At 44.6% G+C, this 21,723-nt stretch overlaps 1 protein-coding gene across 1 annotated transcript in view; it reads left to right on the top strand.

Annotated features, from left to right (window-relative positions):
• Positions 1–12,867, top strand: part of LOC139057775 (uncharacterized protein DDB_G0284671-like) — a 38,692-nt gene extending 25,825 nt beyond the window's left edge. The window contains exon 4 of the mRNA XM_070536532.1: positions 12,730–12,867. Within this exon, the coding sequence (XP_070392633.1) occupies positions 12,730–12,867 (138 nt within the window). The remainder of the gene's footprint in view (positions 1–12,729) is intronic.
• Positions 12,868–21,723: the final 8,856 nt, after the last annotated feature.

Consider the following 21,723-nt stretch of genomic DNA (forward strand, 5'->3'; position numbering starts at 1 on the left):
TGCAACATAAGATTCAGTTCTTTCTTTGCCTTAACATATCTATCCAATGCCATGGGATCAGTGCCTCTTCCGGAACGCCTTAACCTTCGAACGCGACGGGACAAATGCAAGATATCGCGAGTCATCCAAGGAAGGTTAGAATTTTTTTTCTTAGTCTTAATGGGCACAAAACGTTCGATACATGATTTGACAAGACGCTCAAAGTAATTAGCAAGGCAGTTGACGTCCTGGTTGTCTGCAAGTGCACTAAACGTATCGAAATGATGAGATAAGGCATCAGTAATGGAGTTGTCGTCCGCTCGAGTGAAATCAGGGAAACTAGTAAACGTGTAGGGGGATTTAGAAATTGGACAGGAGAGTGACACTAAGACGCCTTTATGGTCTGAAATACCATCAATTACGTCGCAAGAAAAGTCACGTTCGGCTAGGTTAGCGCTTAAAAAAAACTATGTCAAGGACGGAATTTTTTCTGGTTGCACTAGGAACAACCTGGGTGAGACCAAAGGACAAGGAAATGTTGATTAGTTCTTTACAAATAGCTGTGTCGCGACCGACTACAGACAATGACGGCCAGTGGATGCCAGGGGCGTTGAAGTCACCCATACAGATAAAACTCGACGACGCAATGTTGATCTCGCTCATGAAGTTTGAAACAGCATGAAGAACATCAAGAGCAGAGCCGGGGGGGACGATATACAACACTAATCACAATACACCGATTATGAAGGTAAATTTTACACCACACGGATTCTGTTTCTGGAGGAGAAGGCAAGACTGAGAATCGTATATCCGACCGGATAAGCAGTGCCACGCCACCACCAGTACCGCTAACTCTGTCTAAGCGCACGGCAATAAAACCGGGTGGAGTGAACTCGGATTCACAGATACCATTGTGCAGCCAAGTCTCTGTGATGCCGATAACATGGGGGGAATGAATAGTTATAAGGGACAATAAATCAGGAAATTTTTTAACAATACTACGAGCGTTTTTATTCAAGACAACAAGGATCTCAAAACAACCAGGATGAATACAGGAAGTGGATGGCACGGAATTCAAATGGCGAGACTCAGAAGAAACACGTTGAGCGGGTGCCATTACTAATGAGTTTGAACTGTCATCCCAGTTATAACGAACCTTGTTAATGAAAGCATGATCGTATCTCAACTTCACAACAGAACCGCTGTCCCGAAAAGAGGCTGATGCATCCCAGATTTTTTTCCGAATTAACCGAACCCTAGAAGACAAGTCTTCTGTAATCACGAAATTTGAGCCCTTGAGTTTTGAAACGTTCCTAAGAACCTCGGTTTTGTCGCTGAAGTTAGAAAGTTTAAGAATGACGGGACGAATGTAACCAGTGCGTGCTCTACCGAACCTGTGGCAGCGCTCAATACGAGGGCAGCTAGTATTCAGGCGCTGAGTAAACACAGATGAAACTGCAGTCATCAGGGTGGTAGCGTTTTCATCCATTACATCAGAAATACCGTGTATAATCAAATTGTTTCTACGAGAATGGTTTTCAAGGCTATCATTTTTTAAGACCAAGTCCGTTACCTTAGTAGTCAAGGTATTTATTTCATCAGGTAAATCACGCAGTAAACTAGAGTCTTTGGACATAGGAGTGGGTTCTAGTGCATGAACACGTGACTCTAAAACATCAAAGCGACGCGCGACTGACTGTTGAAATGACTTAATTTCCGCAACATCTCGTGCCAACTGAGTCTGCCCCTCCAATAATTTAGAGAACATATCGGATACCGAAGGGTCGTTCTTATCATGGCTATCAGTGGAAGGGCGAGCATCGTCATTCTCATCGGGAGCAGAACCGGATGCACGCCTACACTTAGACCGAGGGCCCGGGCCAGGGTTGATTTCCACATCTCCGCTTAAGAGGAGACAACTTGCGCAATACGATGCATGCGAACAGCAGGATACAAGACGTTGCGGGCAAGGGAGCAGCAGCAGAAAGCGATCATCAGATCGGATACACTCGGTATCGGAATAGTAACATACCTGCATGAAGAGCAAGCAGCGATTAAACATCGTGCCGGTGCCGCTGCAGCCTAGCCAACTGAAGAGTCGAACCACGCGCTGGACATTTATACCGTCGGCTGCTGACGTCACAGACCGAGAGTTGTCGATTATTCGCTGATCAAAGGACAGGGCATCGGGGTGACTGGCATGCTGTAGCTTGAAGTGGGACACACCGAGGTAATCGCCTATGGTAGCGATAGCGCAGTTGTTGGGCAAGCACTCGATGACGTCCACGTGCTCGACCGCCAAGGGAGCCAAGTCAGACGAAGCAGTTCCAAGCCATGTGACGCCGCAAAAGGGGGGTGCAGCAAGGAAGCCGAAGAATTGCATGAAGAGCAAGCAGCGAATAAACATCGTGCCGGTGCCGCTGCAGCCTAGCCCACTGAAGGGTCGATCCACGCGCTGGACATTTATACCGTCGGCTGCTGACGTCACAGACCGAGAGTTGTCGATGATTGGCTGATCAAAGGACAGGGCATCGGGGTGACTGGCATGCTGCAGCTCGAAGTGGGACACACCGAGGTAATCACGTGTGGTAGCGATAGCGTAGTTATTGGGCAAGCACTCGATGACGTCCACGTGCTCGACCGCCAAAGGAGCCAAGTCAGACGAAGCAGTTCCAAGCCATGTGACGCCGCAAAGGGGGGGTACAGCAAGGAAGCCGAAGAACTGCATGAAGAGCAAGCAGCGATTAAACATCGTGCCGGTGCCGCTGCAGCCTAGCCCACTCCGACAAAGCAGGGTAGCTTCGCGACGGCACAGTGCAGCTGGGATGCAAAGGCGTAGAGAGGAGTCTAGATTGCTCAGCCGGTTGTTTTGAAATCTTCTTCCGTTCCACAAGGAGTACGTGATACGACGGTTGAGCATTCGACGTTTTCTAGCGGCATCTGCGTTTGAAAATGATACCGGCTCCTCGTCGTCGCCTTGAAGAGCAGACCGAGATGCGTTTTCGGCGTGTCCGTTCACTATGATGCCGCAGTGTCTTGGAAGCCACTGAAATGTCACGTGGTGTTCTTTCTCAGTCAAGGTATGAATTAGATCTCTAATCTCGAATACCAGTCGTTCATGTTGTCCACGCCGCAAGGCTGATAGCAAAGACTGCAGTGCTGCCTTCGAGTCACTGAATATTGACCATCTTCGAGGTTGTTCTTGGCTAACGAGAGGAAGTGCAGCGCGAAGAGCTGCAAGTTCCGCTGGAATCGGTGTCGTTGGGTGGCATGCCTTGAAACTGATGGTGGTGGTTTTCGCTGGGAAAACCATGGCTCCAGAGGAACACTGGAGAGTTTTCCATCCATTGGTATAAATATGCACGTGGTTGGCGTACTTCTCGTGCAAAAGAAACAGAATTACGTGTTGAAGAGCAGGTGATGGCAGCTCAGATTTTTTCCTGATTCCTGGTACCGTGAGGTGCACTGCAGGTCGAGCTAAACACCATGAAGGAGTCGATGGCTTAGTTGCGGGGGTGAAGCCTGATGGAAGGCATGTGTAATATTGCGAAGTCGTAGTACAAAATAGTGCCTGCGGCCTTTCTGGCGGTATTGTTGCCAGATGGTGGAAGCGGGCACGAGCAAAGTGCACTCTCAGCACTTCCACCGCAATGTGTGTTTGTATAAGTTGTTTCCGAGCGATCGCAATAGTCCCTACTGTCGATGTGCGTTTTGGCGAACCAGCCAAGCTATCCAAGCTCGAGCTTGAATAGCCTGTAGAGCACGAAGATTTGTCTGGCAAGTGTTGGTCACTGCGGGCAAGCTGCATCTCAAGAAGCCCAGAAAAAGAGCCCTGTTCAATTCAACATTGCATGCACTGACATTCCCTAAATCTTTCCGCCCAGAAAGCTGTTAGATTGCTGTTAGACGCTGTATCAGTTAGGTCACGTGCGGGCTCCATGACAGATCTCTATCAATGCTTATGCCAAGAAATCTGTGAGTCTTCTCATAAATTATGCGGCCATTTATTGAGGTGGCATAGGTTGTCATTGATTTGCGAGTGAATGCCATCAGTGCACATTTGTTTGACAAGATTTCAAGACCTTGGTTGCGGAGGTGCATAGCTGTCGGAGTAGCAGCTTTCTGGAGACTTGCACGTATCTGAGGACGTGTCATATACATATGTCGTCTGCGTACATTGATATCTTGATCGCAGCTGGCAGATGATCAACGAGACCAATGAGTGTGAGGTCGAATAGGGTAGGGCTTAGCACACCGCCTTGAGGAACACCTTGGTAGGTGTAGTGTCGTACGGTTTGACCATCACCGGTACACACAAAGAACGATCTCATAATAAGCTAATGAGAAATTTATTGGAAAACTCGGCCACGTACGCCAACCATCGCAAGAATAGCGAGGATAGCCTCGTCAGATACGTTATTATCATCTTCATCATTTATTATTATTATTATTATTATTATTATTATTATTATTATTATTATTATTATTATTATTATTATTTATTAGGGGCATTACATAAGAGGGGGAGACAGCGATGGGAATGTGCCATACATCAGCTCAAAAAAAGGAAACAAAGGTAACATAAAAATAAATAACACACTGTGTAGAAAACGCAAGGCCCAGGCCATCAGTGATAAACAAGATAACGCAGTGGTACATAAAGCATTACTCGATATTCAAAAGACCCTAGCAGAGATACAAAAGTCAAATGAAAAACGGGACGAAATGACGAATCAAATGGTTAAGGCAATAGCAGTAATTATGAGTAGATTAGACATCCTAGAGGGAAACCAGTCACCAGGTTATGGACTCCTCTCCATTGCGTCAGGAGCACCACAATCCTTACCCACTTCACAACCGCATAATTACATAAGATGAGCTTCTCTCCAACCTCCCGTCCCCGTCCCATGGTCGCACCCGAAATGAGGCACGCTAAAAAAGGGTTCAGGATATGGCAGTGGAATTGTAGAAGTTACGAAAGCAAAAAGTCACTTTGGCAGCAGTATTTAAAAGACAAGGATACCCCGGACGCCATAATTCTGCACAAAACACACGGGATTGCAAAGCTAGCAGGAGACAGATCTTTTGGCCATGCCACAGGGGACACCAGGCCATTAACCACGCTGGTAAAAAGAAACATAACTTGCGTGCAGCACAACACAGGCATAACGCACATTTACCATATTCTATTGAAACTAATCCCACAAAAAAAGGCAGGGCGTAGCTTATTTATTCTCAACATAATAGCAACACCATGCTACATAAACACAAATTGTAGAACCTATTCCAGAAAACACTCAGACTTGCAGCAGAAAATGCGGTAGTTATAGGAGGAGACCTTATTGCCCCACACACCGCGTGGGGATACATATATACCAGAGCAAAAGGAAGGGGCACATGGAACGACTCGCAAGAAAGAGGCCTCACGCGCGTCACAGACCCCGCCACTCCAACCAGAGTAGGCACGGCGCTAAACAGGGACACAACTCCAGACCTAACCTTTACCAAGAATATTGAAAAGGTGACGTGGCACAACACACTGGAAGATTTGGGTAGTGACCGCTGCATATTGGAGTTACACGTCAGAGAAGGGCCGAATAGACCCAAGGAACGACAGATCAAATTAGTAGACTAGGAACTATTTCTTAGAACACGAGAGATGACACAGCAACGATCAATCGCAGACATATAACAATGGACTAAGGCGCTCAGTGAAGACGTCAAAGCTGCCACAAATATAGCAGCACCTGAATCTAACTTTGATAAATGCGACAGCAGACTTCTTCACATGTGGGAAGCTAAGCAGTCGCTTCCGAATCGACTTAGCGGTCAGAAGCATAAAAGGAAGTTAATAAAGCGCATGGCACTCCTCAACAAAAAAAAACAGAAGAACATGCTCAGCAATTGACCAAACAGCAATGGAACGATATATGTAATTGCATGGACGGACAATTAAGCACTGTCAAAACCTGGCAGATGCGCATGTTCCTGCTTGATCATGACAATAACAAGAAAAATCACATGCAAGCCATTAATAAGTTAATACACGCATATGAGGGCACAGAAGAGGAATTTCTCAATGAGTTACAGCAGAAATATCTAACACAGGCACCCGCTTGCTACTATCCTAGCTACAACGGGAATACAAACGCAAAATTAGACGAGGAACTCACGGAGGCAGAAATCGGCGTGGCCCTACAAAAGTTAAACACCAAATCCGCCCCAGGCCCGGACGGTATAACCAACAAGACTCTCAGGAACCTCAATGATGAATCGATAGCCAAACTAACAGAATACATAAACGAGTGTTGTGTAAAGGGAGAAGTGCCAGCTCAATGGAAGAAAGCGACGATAACGCTCATTCCAAAACCTGGTAAGAAGCTTGATATCGACAGCCTCAGACCAATCTCCCTAACATCCTGCGTCGGAAAATAATGGAACACGTAATTTTAAACAGAGTAGATAACTTCTTAGAGGATATAACATATACCAAGATACAATGATAGGATTTCGCAAAAATCTTTCGACACAAGATGTGATGCTCCAACTTAAGCATCAGATAAGGGCCATCTTGGGCCTTGATCTTAAAAAAGCTTTCGATAATGCCAACCACGCAACCATATTGGAAAACATCGAACGAATAGGACTAGCGCAGCGGACGTATAACTACATCAAGAGGTACCTATCAGATACGAAAGCAGTCATCTCCGTCGCAGGGCTCAAGTCGCCCGAGATTAACATAGGGGGGGCCGGCACGCCGCAAGGTGCTGTCATCTCGCCGATGCTGTTTAATCTCATCTTGATGGGACTCCCCGAAAAATATAAATCACATTGAGTCCCCGAATCACACAATCTACGCGGACGATATTACTATCTGGACCTGTGATGGCAGCGGCGGATCAATAGAACAACGACTCCAGACTGCAATTAACACAGTAGAGGAACACCTCATAGGAACAGACCTCACATGCTCTGCAGAGAAATCTGAACTTCTGTTGTATCGCCCCACAATTAGAGGCAGGCCTCCGAAAGGATACGACAGAAACAAGGCTCATGAGGAAATCAAGCTACACACCAAGAGCGGGCGGAATATCCGAATAGTCAACCAGCTAAAGATGCTGGGTCTGGTAATTATTATTATTATTAACATTATTATTCAGAATACCCCTAAAGGCCCTCTCGCAGGAGGGTATTACATAGGGGGGGGGGGTGCAGTAACGCATACAGATGTAATAAGTGAGTGATAAGTTGAAAACAACAATTGGGAACTGATAAACAATAATCACAAAAGATAATAATACAAGACGAATACGATTATTGTGGTAGTAATAATAATCAGAAGTGTACAAGAAGAATATGTATCACAAACACACGAAAATGGAGGGTAATCTGGGTCATAGAAAGCGCTCAGACCATTACTGTATAACAAATCAGTAAACAATACAACAAGTAAACTTAAAAGGAAAAGGCAAAACACCGCAATAAAATTAGTAATCTAGAATCTAGAATAGTAATAGTAATCTAGAACAAAGGCACAAATGGGGAAACCATAAAGAAGTTAGACACAAAAGTAACAAACACCATGACATTAATTAAACGAATTTCTAACAAGCACCAAGGTATGAAGGAAGAAACTATCATATGGCTGATACAATCATTCGTAATCAGTCAGATAACATACATAGCAGCCTTCCACAATTGGTTTGCAGCTGAAAAGCGTAAAATTAACAACCTGATAAAAATGCACACAAACTGGCACTAGGGATTCTCATCAGTACGAGCACGGATCTCTTGCTAAAGTTAAGATTCCACAACACACTGAACGCACTCATAGAAGCACAACAAACATCTCAAGCAGAGCGACTAACCGAAACCAAAACTAGACCACATATAGTAAGCAAACTAAAAATTAATTACCACAATTTATACGGGGAAAAGAGGACGATAACGAGAGAAATTCGTGACGAACTCCTAGTACCAAATATACCCAAGAACATGCATCCGGGTTACAACAACGGCAGGCGCAAGAGTAGAGGAGAGAAAATTATCCGAAGGTTTGGGTCAGACGACAGAGCAACCTTCGTAGACGCGGCTGAATACCTAGACAGAAATAGCTATGTAGCAGTAATCGTAGATCACACCCAAAAACCCCTTACAAGCGTGTCAGTTAATACAAAACATTCCGAGACAGCAGAGGAGGTAGCCATTGCACTAGCATATGCCTCCATGAATGCTCAGTACATCATTAGCAATTTTCAAGCGGCCATTAGAAATTATGCAAATGGTAGGATCTCTCCCGAGGCATGGCACATCATCAGAGTCAATGAAGCAAAATTCTCCAATGCAGAGAAGAACGGCAGGCCATTGCTCAGGTTAACAGCGCATACGACTCAAGACATTCCCGCAGTCAACCTCAACGAGGTAACACACCGCGAAGCTCGAGGGCTTACTCGCCGAGCTGAGCAAAGAGTGACTTCCATCGGTCAGGAGAACGCGGAGGAGCAATTCTGGAGAGAAAAAGATATATTGAGAAGATTTAGTGATATTACAAAATTCTATCAAAATCGGAGGCGAGTATTACCACCGCCTCACACTAAACTGAACAGAGCTGAGTCCGTTACTTGGAGGCGACTACAAACAGAAACTTATACGACTCCCGTGCAACTAAAAACTTTATACCCCGATATATACGAGAGCGATATGTGCAAGCTATGTACGTCTGTTAGAGCCATCCTTCAGCACATGTTGTGGGGATGTGAAATATACCAAAATAAAATGGCAGTCTCCCCAGAAAATCTACGGACGCGGTGGTCGGCCGTGCTGCTCAGCTCAGAACTTCAAGACCAACTTTGGGCCATCCAGCGAGCCAAGGAAGCCACACGTGAGCAGCAGCTCCCAGTGGCCATCTAGGCGGCCCCAGGCCCGGGCCTCCCAATCGCCGGATTCCAAATAAAGTCATCACATCACAGATGTAGAAAACATCAGGTATAAAAAGAACAATAAAAGTAACTCAAACTGAGTAGCATAAATTAAAAGAAAACTTCACGTAAATGTGAAAAAACGCTAAACAAAAGTGGCAAAGAGAAGAGAAGAAAAGGCCATGACACAAGCAAGTTGGATTGCTGGAAGAGGAAACATGAGGAAAAGTGGCTATTTTGGGTTCCAATGGTCTGATAGTAACTACCTAAATTTGGAGGGATTTGACTCTTAAACCACCGCTTCGGGAAGATTGTTCCATTTTTCTATGACGATGGGGAGGAAGGATTTGTTAAAGGCGTTGGAAGAACCATGCAAACGCTGTATGCTAAGGGAGATAAACAAGCGGTGAGTTGAGCGTAACGGAATATGTAATAAGTTCTCGCGCAGTGCAGGAAAGTTAAAATAGAGTTTGTGAAATAAACAGCATTGCAAGTTTCCGGCGGAGTGCTAGGTGTTCGAGTCCGAGAGGCAATTTCATGTCAGTAACGCTGTGCCAAGGTGATTACTGGGAAGTTATGAAGTGGGCTGCCTGGTTCTGGATGACTTCGAGCGACTGAATCAAGTAATCCTGGTGAGGGTTGCATATGGCTGAGGCATACTCCATTTTAGAGTGGACGTATGTTTCGTATGCTAGTTGCCTGATGGATAGAGGGGACATAGACAGCGATCTTCGGATGAAACCACATTTTCTGGAATTGTTAGCACAAAGTTTCGTGATATGGTCCACCCAAGTTAACTTGTCATTTCGACTTCCAGGTACCTGTATGAGTTTCCATTACCTGTATGAGTTTCCATCTTTTCCATTAGAGTATGCCACCTTGACATCCAAGAACAAAGTTGCAGGTAATCGTTTGCATTACTTTTGATGCTGGACATACGTAATGAGATCAACAACACTGTCTGCTGATGAGTGGTGTCGACTAAAACCAGCCATGCAATTCGGTAACGTGTTGTAGTATTCCAGGTACCACTCCAAGCGGGCAAGGATCATCGTTTCCATTATCTTTCCCACAAAGACGGCCAGCGCTATCGGACGCTATGAGGTGAGTTCAAGTGGAGACTTGCTTTGCTTAAGGAAAGGGACCAACCTGCTTGTCTTCCATCTTTCGGGAACCATGCCATCTTGCCAATATACGTTGTACAGTTGTAACAGTTCTTTCCATGCGCCTTTACTCAGATTGTTGAAGGCGTGGTAGGATATTCCCTCTGGTCCCGGGGATGAAGAACGCCTGCATAGAGCAAGAGCCACTTCCAGTTCCTCTATTGTGGAAGGAAGATCCATATGGCAGTCGCGGGAAACATGGACGTCATTGGGGGCTGGAGAGCCTGGACCGGTTGCTTGGTCAGCAACCCTTGCACAAAAGTCTTCTGCAACATCAGCGTCCAGTCACCCCTGGAGGAGCGCCAGTGCTTTGAATGGGAAGTGTTGCTCAGGGAGGGAACGCAGATCACGTATGCTTCTCCAGATATGGGAAAGTGGCTTTCGGGGGTCTAGTGACTGGCAAACATTGTATGACGTCGGGATGCGAATTTATCCATGCGACGTCCAATTTTCTTTTTGTAGTCGTCTGGCTGTCCTAAGGTCTTCGATGGATTTATTACGCCAGTAACACCGCTCCACACGACGACTGAGCGCACGAAGTCGCTCTAACTCTATATCCAAATCCCTGTGCTTCGATGAAGGAGTGACCATGCGCGTGATGTCTCGCATTGCAGACTTGATTGTTTCCTCTAATCCAAAGGACAAGCCCTCTCGACAAGCACCTCCCAAGGCTAAAGTAAAATTAGTCCAGTCCAGGACGTGCACATCCCTTTGATGACAAGGTACGTGGGAATGTTATCACTCCGCTGTGTGTCGATATCCGAAAACCATTTCGCACATCTTGTGAAAGAGCTGGAGACGAAAGCTAGGTCAAGACAGCTGCCATAATTCCCGCCTTGCATAAACGTTGGGCTGCCGTCATTCAGGAGCGAAATGCCGTGGTTGCAGGAGAAGTTTGCAAATCTTTGCCCTCTTGCATTTGTGCTTGTACTTCGCCATGCCATTTGGTGAGCATTAATATATTCGATGATGAAATATGGAGTAGGGCACACCGACAAGATGTTCTTTCAGCTTTTGGGATAAAAAAAATTGAAGGCGATATATAAACGCCTAAAAGTATAAACGTTAGTTTGTCCTTTTTAATTGTTATAGAAACATGTTGATTGTCATCATTGGGCAGAATCGGCTGGTGAACATTAATAAGTTGCAGGCGAAAAAAAACGATGACTTTGCTGCAAGCATCAGATGTTGCGGATGTAACAGCCTCGTATCCCGTTAATCTGACTGGTTTTGACACGTTAGGCTCACATATGACAATGAGCGGGAAAATTTGTATATATATAGTGATGAAAGTCTGAAAGGCGTGACTTTAGTCCTCTTGCGTTCCACTGGATGATTGACGCTGCCTTGGCTTCTCGAAAGGATGGGCGATGGTTGGTCATGTCTCTATTCGAGAGACTCAAGTACTGGGCTTAAGGCGTCCGGTACATTCTGTGCACTTCGAGCAGACGTGATTCCATAGTTTGACAGAATTATTTGAATGGCATATATCGGGGGACGCAGCATTGAAATGACTTGACAATCTGCTTTGGGCGTGTAATCAGTGGCAGGAGTAGGCTCCCGAGCAGGCTTGACAATCTGTGGTTCTGTGCGAAGTTGCTGGCTTGGAAGCGCCGGCCATTCTTCCTGAGAAAGATTCCTTTTAACCGACTTTCTTGTGCTGTTCAGCCCCTTTTTCGCCTTATTGGAGTATATGGGTGCTACAATGGAAGGGCCCCTCTTTTTTCGTGTCTGAGCCTTTTTTGAGGAGGCTCGGTGACACCGACTCCGGATCGTTTCAGCAGCCTCCCTGTTTGTCGAATTGTCCCGAGCGATTGCTTGAGAACAGCGACCTCTCTCTTGATGCGAGGGCAGTCCCTAGACGAGGCAGCATGGCAACCATTGCATTTGCTGAACTTGAGGACAGTAGCCCGGCAAGGGTCATCCGCTTGAGGTTCAGTACACCGGGGACACAGTAACGAGTTTGGACACACCCACGTGGCATGTCCAAGCCTAAAGCAGTGATGGAATTGAAGAGGCTTTTGTACGCATGGTCGAACAGGGTGTAGGATGTCACCGACTTTGACGTGAGATGGTGTGCAATCGCCTTTGAAAATCAATTTGATGCAGCGCGAAGTTCCCAAACGGCTCACATACGTGATGACAACACCCTAACTTGCTGGCTTGACGATTTGACAAGGATAGGCAAGTCCGCGTTGGGAATGGCGGCATCGATGTCATAAATTACACCTGCTGTGGATGCATCGTCCATAGGGATATAGGAACGCACTTTGATGAGTCCTAGCTCTGAAATTTGCTTCAGTTTTTCGAGCGCACTTCCGTTTCAAACATCGATTGCGAAGACATTTTTGCGTGTATTTATCCAAATATCCTAAATTTCATTCGGCAGGACACCTTCCATGAAAACATATAGTTCTCGCCTGTTCAGCAATAGGATGTTGCTTGACGGTCCCTCGGGTACGAACACGATGGCGTGATGCGAGCGTTCAGGACTTGACTTCAGAGTCGCAGTGCTCGCTTACGTTGATGTACTCGCGTTGACAGTCCTCCTTTTGGCCCTCTTTCTGTGGACGGAGATGAAGCTATCATATGATGAGTCTTCACCCGACACGGAGTACAGCTAAGTGTCCTCGGGGTCACTGAGCATGCTTCCTCTCTTCCTCGTGAAGGACGGCCTTGATGACCTCGGGCAAGGAGTGCCTCTGGAAGGCTCCGCGTCCATGGCCACAAGACCTGGAGCCGAGGCACCAGGAAATACCGAAGATTTCGCCAAGAAACAGAGAACTGAGATAGAAGCCTTCTACTAAGAAGATACTTCGTCGTCGTCCTGCGTATGCAAGGAGCGTTTCTTATAATGTCGGCGTCACCAGACAATGTAAATCCAACGCACTCCGATCATCACTGCCTAGATTATTGCGTCATCCACCGCTTATTATACAAAAAGAAATTTCTAATCAGATCTGTGCATATGTTTTGGCGTCACCATAAGTGTTCTTTCCCTTGCAGCAATCGGCTATTAGAAGTGAACAAAGATTGTGTGTTCGTCGTAGTATATGAGTTGCCTCTTTTCCCTTGCTACTTTCTTTAGCACCGACACGCTTGCCACATTAAAGACACCTAGCATTGCCCGTTCTGTCCATATTTAGGACATATTTAGGACGCGGCCGCTGTGTCCACGTGATCCCTCATGTCAGGTCATGCCGACGGTGGCGCCAGCCTTTCCAGTGGTGGAGCTCGCCGCCAATACCAGCAGGTGTCCCGAGATGTAGCAGTTGCATATAGCTGTTGCATGCTTCACGCAGCTGGACCTCATTAATCAAGAAGGCTAGATTACTCTATGTAAGCACCCCGTTTCGAAAGGGATTGCAATAATACACCATTATAATCATCATCAACAGCAACCTGCTCTGCCATGGGAGAGCTGCCCTCAAGTTCTCGTTCTTTCCCCTGGCGATCAGAGGATGGCATAACCTGACCTCCTCTATTACCCGTAGCACATATTTAGCTCGTTTCTTTAAACTAATTTAAAGCGATTTGCTAGCCTTGCAATTTTGAAACAGTCATTATGTTTTTGTCTTTGTGTTGATATAAATGAAGAGCCAACGTCATTTGCCTGTGTAATTTAATTTTGTAGTTTTTGTAGTATCCCTTAAAGCCGTCAATTGCGCGACATTTGGTGGTATAGGGCTTTATTTCTACTTTTGCCTTGCATTTGCCCTCCTGTTTTACTCCATATTGGAATTTACACTATGTACAAATAAATAAATGAATAATTATGTGACATGAGCGCCACTTCACTGAGAAAAAAGAACAAGGACATGTGCGCCGCATAGTCTGGATACACGAGTCTACGAACTTTTGTAACTTTTTTCCTTATATCCTCCATAAACTTGCATATTTATTGGAAGTACTCCTGTCCAGTATTATATACACACGCACCAAAGTCACGAAATCCCGTATTCTATGCATAGTCTGGTCTTCGTTCTCGGAAATCAATGTTCTCTGCGCAGGTACAAGTACCTTTACGGTAGAGGCGTATGCATTGCTCTTGGCTGTAAAACAGATAAAGGTACTAAACTACAAAAAGCTGCTATATTTACTGGCTCACTAAGTATAGTAAGAGCTTTAGTGCCTCTACAAAAACATAGGAATGCATTAGTCGATGACCTCTACTCATCTCTATGTACTATGTATGCGTGCGACCAATATATCATAATATGTTGGGTGCTAGTGCACACAGGCACAGTGGGCAATATGCTTGCACACGAACTTGCAAGGTCCATGACAACGAGAGTCTGTAACTCTACCATAGCAATCCCTCCCGCAGAAATGAAGCCTTTCATGCGCAGAGAGCTGAGAAACCTTTCGCTATCTATCTGCAACCGTGAAATCTCTTATAAACTTCATTTAATAAAGCCACAGATACGAAATTGGCCTTCAGTAACAAAACCGTGCCAAAGTGATGTCCTGTTCTGTCGACTGATAATAGGACACACATACGGTGCTCATTCTTTGCTGCTTACTAGTGGTGATTCTCGCCACAGTGGAAGGTTCAATGTGAGGCTGACCATTCTGCCCGTCCTCGTGCAGTTTCGGGAAGCAAATGCTGAACGAAAAAAGCGCTTTCGACTAGCACACCGATGCCACATTTGCCTACATCCGTTATTCGTTCTTAGAGCAGAACCAACCTATGACGATAAGTCGGTTTAAAAATTTTTAACAAAATGTAGATCTATGGCGCGTGATAAGCCTACGAGATTTATAGCGCATCTTCTCACAACTACTACTGAGGCAGTAGTACTACCTTTAGCGACGTATTTTGGTATATCACCTATTTCTAATACATCGCTTCTGCATTGCATACGCCATGTATCATTGTCTACTCTTCTTGCGCATATATTTACGTACTTTTCAACGAATATTTTTAGGTCTTTATACAGCCATGTTTCGTCCACATGTCGATATTCAATATCCACACATCAATGACAGCCTATAATCATGACATTGGCGCTGTTTGGCCACATCGCGCCCATGCGCCAATAAACTCCTTTAAGATTTATCACCAAGGGTCACTCGCAGGTGTGCACGAGCAAGAACTGAAAGCAACTTCAAGAACGGTCAGCGAAGCAAACTGTATGGAGATATTGCACTTTCCCGATGACATCGGATCGTCAGAAACTGTACGTTCAACGTGTGAAAAAAAAGGGCTGCCGTTCGCCATTTCAGAGCTTCTAAAATGTCAACAATCGAATTGGAGACCATCATCGAGGGGACAAACCACGGCATGCCTTATAGAATATGGGAGATCTGATGCCTCGGCAGAGCCCGCTTTGGCTAGAATGTTTGAATTCGGGTCATCGTACTGCGTCTAAACCTGATTCAGTAATAGTATGGGAATCCTGTTGTCGTCGATATGAAAAATGTTACTATGGGAAGAATGGAAAAAGACAGCTATTATAATTTTTCCCAACCAGTCATTGTGTTGTCTGTGGTGCACAAAAAACGGTAAATATATTGCCAAATGGCTTGATAATAGTAAAGTGTTCTTTAAACTGCCATCACATCAGCAAAAAAGATAAGATAATGCAACTCATTCTTCGCCTCGGCGAAATGTCTACCTCGCGACGATGTTGCACACAGAATACGCAAAACAGCGAACCGTGCTTTGTAGAAAGTACCAATAGGCAGCAGTATTTATATCAGTAAAAAAACGCGCGACGGCCTGAGGATGTTATCTGAGTCGCTCATAAAACACAGAAGGATATTCTGAAGCAGGTATTTCAAGCAGGGTCTGTTCTAAAATAAGACCAAAATAACACTGGCTGAAGGAAACCATCCATATACCTTTTCATAAGGCTTATGACGACCTCTCACAATCAAAAGCGAGGTCGGTATTCTGTAGTAAGCTAGCTAAAGCGGAATCCAAGAAGCCTTTGCAGTTTATAACATAAAACTTCTTCGGACTCACAATTGTAAACGCCATTCTTCGGTATTATGATCCCATCTTGTCGTGTAATCAGCGCTTTATATTGAACAGGATTTATGAATGTACCGAGGATTACCTATCGCCATTGAATTGCCACAGTACCAAAATTATTCACTTAGACTACGCCGAAGTCTACATTTCGTTGGAACACATAAAAAATAAATTTCTCGACTTTAACACGACTTTTTCTTGAGTTCATATCAAGGTAAAACAACACGACACAGTTTAGCTGACGAATAGTCAGTGCACTAATTGGCTGCGCTTGTAGAGTTTCAATAGATCTGGTATTGAGGATATTGGCCGACGTGAACATACCCGTGGTTACCTCTTAAGCTGTAGTGCAATTGAATGTACAAGTTCAAATGACACTATCGCATACGCAGTTAAAACCGTTTATCCGACAATCAATTGGCACACTGCCTGCACAAATATATTTTTGTTGACAGTAACTATACTGCAGCACTTAGAAGACTAGCCCACGTTAGTGCGTATAACGAGCGGAGGCAGCTGCGCACTAGCTGAGGCATTGATTTACATGTAAGGAATTCGTTGCGCATATGTCACAGGTGGCAACGTTTGCCAGCATATAAAAATATTTTAATATAATTGGTCTATGGTAAGTGAAGATATAATTTTGCCATCTATAATTTGATCGAAAAGAGTATTGTTTGTTTCTTTAGTAGTCTGAAGTAACATTTATGTGCAAGCTCACTCCCCACAAATGTGTAAGCAGATGCATCCTATATGCAGGAACCCATTAGCGTTTTTTAAAAACATACACGTGTTCATCAGGCTTGAAAATACAATTAAGGGCAGTTGAGTATACCAGGCGCTTGATGAAATGCCTTTCACATTGGTTTAAGAAAGGCAACATGAGAAAAGAAGTTATATCCTCTTGATTTCTTTTACTATAAAGTTATGCATTTGAACATGACTCGATGTAGGGTTCACAAAAGTAGTTATCCACATTAGGCTAGTTAACCGATAAACGAAAAAGCATTGCGGTTGGTTCCAATACAAGACATTTAGCGCACCTAACGAGGTACTCATAACCATCTTCACAAGTGCGAATGCTTGACGCTGCTTACATTTACAGCGTCACGTTTTCCGGCAAATTTTATTCAGAAAAGAGAAAGGGAAGAGCAGGATGAGCGCAACTGTCAGGTCCTTACAAGATTCCCACGAGTGACGTGACAGCTTGCTGTAAGCAGCTGCACGAACATCAACCGAGCGTTGTTGTCGAAACGCATGGAGGAAGCAGCAAAATAGCAGAGGCCCAAAGGTCACGTTGTTTAAGCCGAAAGTGCAGCGATGTCAGTGTGCCATCTGCTTTCGCGCCTTCAATCAGCTTGCTGAAGCAGATAGGCGCGAGCTTTGAATTTGCATTGCTACGAGCCACTCGACACGTGTCCTACCGACGGGAGTCAAAACAAAGCCTACAAATGTTCTGTAACAGTTTTAGTGGAGCTGACGTGCCTCTGTCATGTTATGTGGCACGTTGAAGTAAGCGACGAAGACCTGCGTCGTGATTTCGTGAGTGCCTGTGTAGCTGGCCGACCTTCACACTCATACCCTAAACGGAACTTTCAAGCTTACTCAGCACTTTCCAAAGTCAGATTGTCTATCGAACAGGATGTGCTGCGAGAAACACACGGGCAGAAATAAACTGATTTCTACACGCCTATAGCAGGAGGGAGAGCTTAGGGAGCGTGGTTGTTATGGCAACGTTTATGTTTGTCAGATGTGATCCCAGCGCTACGTTGCGAAAAACACACGTCACTTCCACCACACACTCTTCAAGTGATGCGGGCCAGCATGGAGGACGCAAAAATAGACGAAGAAGCATTACGTCAAGCACGCAGCCAGCCTTGGCAAGCGAACGCTTCCTGAAGCCACAGTGATGGCCCAACACGTGACCTATTGTGCCGAGATCATAGAGCAAGAATAGAGATTTGCTGAGGCGTTTGGTTCCCGGAAGCTATGCTAGTAGTTTTTATTCGGTGCACGCTTGTTTGGCTGCCCTGCCATGGTTTTGCCGCCATAGTGGGATCACTAAACCAACTGGCGCTTTGTCGAACGATCGCGTGTTGGGCAATCAGGTTGACTTCAATAGCGTTGCGGTATGCTCCCTCCTATCTTTTTCCTTGCTCCATGCGTGCTACCCTATGCTTCTCCTACGCTTTCCTTCCTCCATCTGAAACCGCGACCTCGCCTACTTCATGGTTGCCCGACGGTTAGGCACAGGCAATTAAGACGCACACGGAAGGCTAGCAAGGGCTGGCAAGCCTCGCCTCCGACTTGCAGTTTCGTACTGCTGCGTTAAACTAGATAGAACATATAAATGCTGCTGAAGTTATAGCAGCGTCAACTTTTGGGAATTCCGGAAACGCTTAAGAGCTCGGAAAGACGTTTCAAATGAGAACCGGTGGTTCCTGATGTTAAAAGCGTGATTTGCGTAATTTGTACAAATTCTTTTTTGTTGCTAAACCGAATGATCTTGTACTGTATGCCTAAGGGCTCAATGCAATGCAGGGAAAATCAGTTAAGCACCTCACGTTGTATACTTAAAAAAATCCAAACGCAATTCGTGAAACGCCTGATCTACTATAGTAGAGTTGATGCCGGTAGAGTGAGCTTTCCATTAAATTTTCACAGCATGTGAAATGACCCTACGCGAATCACGGAATTCGCACAATGGACGCGTTTGTACTCGTTGATATCGCTTAAGGAATGCGGTGGTACAATGCGGTGTTATGTCGGGCCGCACGCTGAGGACATACGCTGATACGAACACGGAGAGCTCATCTGAGAGAATCCGAAAGTTACGTCACATCACTGCTTCCCTGGAAGTGCAAAGAAGTGGAAATCAGACATGGAGTTCATTTCCACTCGATAAAATGTTCCATGGTTTACTGTGTTCTAAAGGTACGTTCAAAGACTCCCTCCAACTTTCTTTACAGGTACGTTAGTCGAATCCAGCAGTGTTTATATGGAATTACGTGCAACGTAGCCGGTTGGTTTTACCATATTTTACGTTAGGATGCGATGGTCATAAGCATGCTGAACAGGTAAAGACATGTTTTCCCTCGCGTAAGCGCTTATTTTGTTTCTGTTGCATATCGTGCCTTTTTCGGAACAGCCCGTGCAGATCTGAGTGCTCCTCTTTGCTGCAACAGCTGCCGCATCTGGTTCCATGATGTCGATGTGTGCTTTTCCAGCAACTAAAACGCGTTACATTCGGAGCTCCTCGAATAGATGTTATAACGTCTGCTCATTGCAAATAGAGCAACGCTGTAACTGCGCTACACTACCCATGTATTAAATGATTGGTGCAAATTCGTTTGTGTAGCCGCATTCTACATTTACGAAGATATTTCCCTCCTTGTCATAGCAACATTTTTTATATTGGCGAGAACATGCTAGTACTGAACAAGGTTTAGATGCAGTACGATGACCCGAATTCAAACATTCTAGCCAAAGCAGGTGCTGCCGAGGCAGATTCTCTACCAGATTCTTTGATGCACGCCGGATTTGTCACCTCCATGACGGTCTCTAATTCGATTGTTGACATTTTAAAAGCCTTGAAAAGGTGAACGGTAGCCTTTTTTTTCCACACGTTGGACGTACACTTTGCGACGATCCGATGCTTCAGCATCTTCTGGTTGACATATGCAGCTACGGCGGGCATCCCGAGAATAGCTTTACATGTTCTGTGAAATCTACGTCAACAGATTTGACGTCTTAAGGCCACTTTCAGGATTAATTTTTAAAATGCGCATGCTTGCTCAAATGAAAACGCAATGTTAGGTATAGATGACTATTATTTTTATTTAGTCCTAATGTTAACCCTCACTTGAGCGTGGTTAGAGGGAGGGTCAGTAATTCAATTGTACATGGAACAAACATTGAAGATGATTTGTAGGAGAACATTTGTAACACATAGAACATTCGTAGAAAAAAAAAACACAGCTACATGCAAGGAACAAAAAATTAACTATACAGTTTGAGCGAAATACTTATCAAGACCAACCTCAAGAAAACTCATAGCATTTTGTGTACCACATCATTCGGTAATTCATTCCACATTTTAATAGTGCCAGGAAAGAAAGAAAAGCGGAATAAGTCTGTTCGGGCTATTATTGGTTGCACGAATGTACTGCGTGTTGTTCATGGTAACCTTTTGTTAAATGGTCATTAGACAATCATTCTTCCTTATTTTCACATCTGCGTGTAGTATTCGAAAAATAATTCCAATCACTGCTTCTGCCTTCTTGATTCCAGTGGTTCCAAGTTAAATATTTTTAACACTTCAGTTACCGAGTCACCTCGTGAATATTTAGAGCAGATAAAGCTCATAATCATCAAGGTGCCTGTAAATGTAGGAATCATGTTGTAATCATATGAACTTATTTCATGAGAGTGCGTATATTTGAAATTTCGAACATCAATTCGGTATACTTTGTTCTTCGATTGGTATTTGATCCCATTTTTGTCCATTTCGTATGCTATAAGGATAACAGTGTTTGTTACAGTATACAGGGATAGAAATCAATGGAAGTGGAGGCACTTCCAAATGATTCCGCTTAGGATAACCGTGCTTCCTCCACAAACAAATTAATTCTTTTGCGAACGCCTGCAGATCATTTCCGCACAACCGTTTAAGTCATTGAACAAGCATGCCTCTCCTTAAGCTGCCTATGAATGTCTTGTCTTGATTTGGCGATCGAATTTTTTGGCCGAGCTCGCCAAGTTTACTTGTTTTCAAAGAATGCGCGTTGCGTCAATTCTGCGTCTTGCTCTTCCAGCGACGTGCTACGTGCATATAGTGACGGACTGTACCTTTGTATCGTTGTTGTCATTGCCATGATGCGCCAATTTATTCCCGTTTCCTTTATTTTTGTTTGAAAGCGTTCTCAGTTGAAATGAAATTCAACTGGTAGCGGCATTAGTAACGTCTATTAAGGCAAATGAACATTTGTTGTAAACGTAGTCGAGGCAACCTTTACATTTCTGTTTGTTCCAGAAATTCCAGATATTAGATATTCGAATGAACAACCGTAGGTGTTTCTTTTCTTCAAATATTCGTATTCGACTGAATTTGAAGATTTCTCACTTCGCGCGCCTACAATTCATTTATTTCCGATACTGCCCCACTCTGTTGACAGCAGTGCCAGAGAGAATGAAAAAAAGTATAGAAAGTGTTATAATGTGGTGCACGTGCTCTTAATAAGTGTTTACCTAGCCGGCATCTTATTTAAAAAATAGACACTTTACAAACGTACGCACGGTCGACACCCCCAAAGGAGGTGTTGCAACAGCTTTCAAACGACGGACCGCAGGACAATGGCGACGCTGTCAGTGCTTGGTCTCCAACTTCTCCTTGAATGTGGACAACATGGCGGTGTTTGCGAGACATTAAATTAAGCGGCTGTGTTGGCGAATAATAAACAACAACAAAAAAGGCTCGTATTGCGTCGTTTTGTTGAGGTATAGTCGTTGTTCCACTTAGCCGACTGAGACTGTTAAAAGGATACATACTCCGAAATAACACTTCGAGGTTATATAAGAGACCCAGAAGATGATGAAGAAGACGACGAGCCAAAGTGCGCATCGGAACTTTCAAATTTTGGACTCCCTTGAGGTATCTGAATGAAATCCTAAGTACCTGAAATAAAGA

The sequence above is a fragment of the Dermacentor albipictus genome, chromosome 3 (genome assembly GCF_038994185.2).
Source record: "Dermacentor albipictus isolate Rhodes 1998 colony chromosome 3, USDA_Dalb.pri_finalv2, whole genome shotgun sequence".
NCBI classification, from domain to species: domain Eukaryota; kingdom Metazoa; phylum Arthropoda; class Arachnida; order Ixodida; family Ixodidae; genus Dermacentor; species Dermacentor albipictus.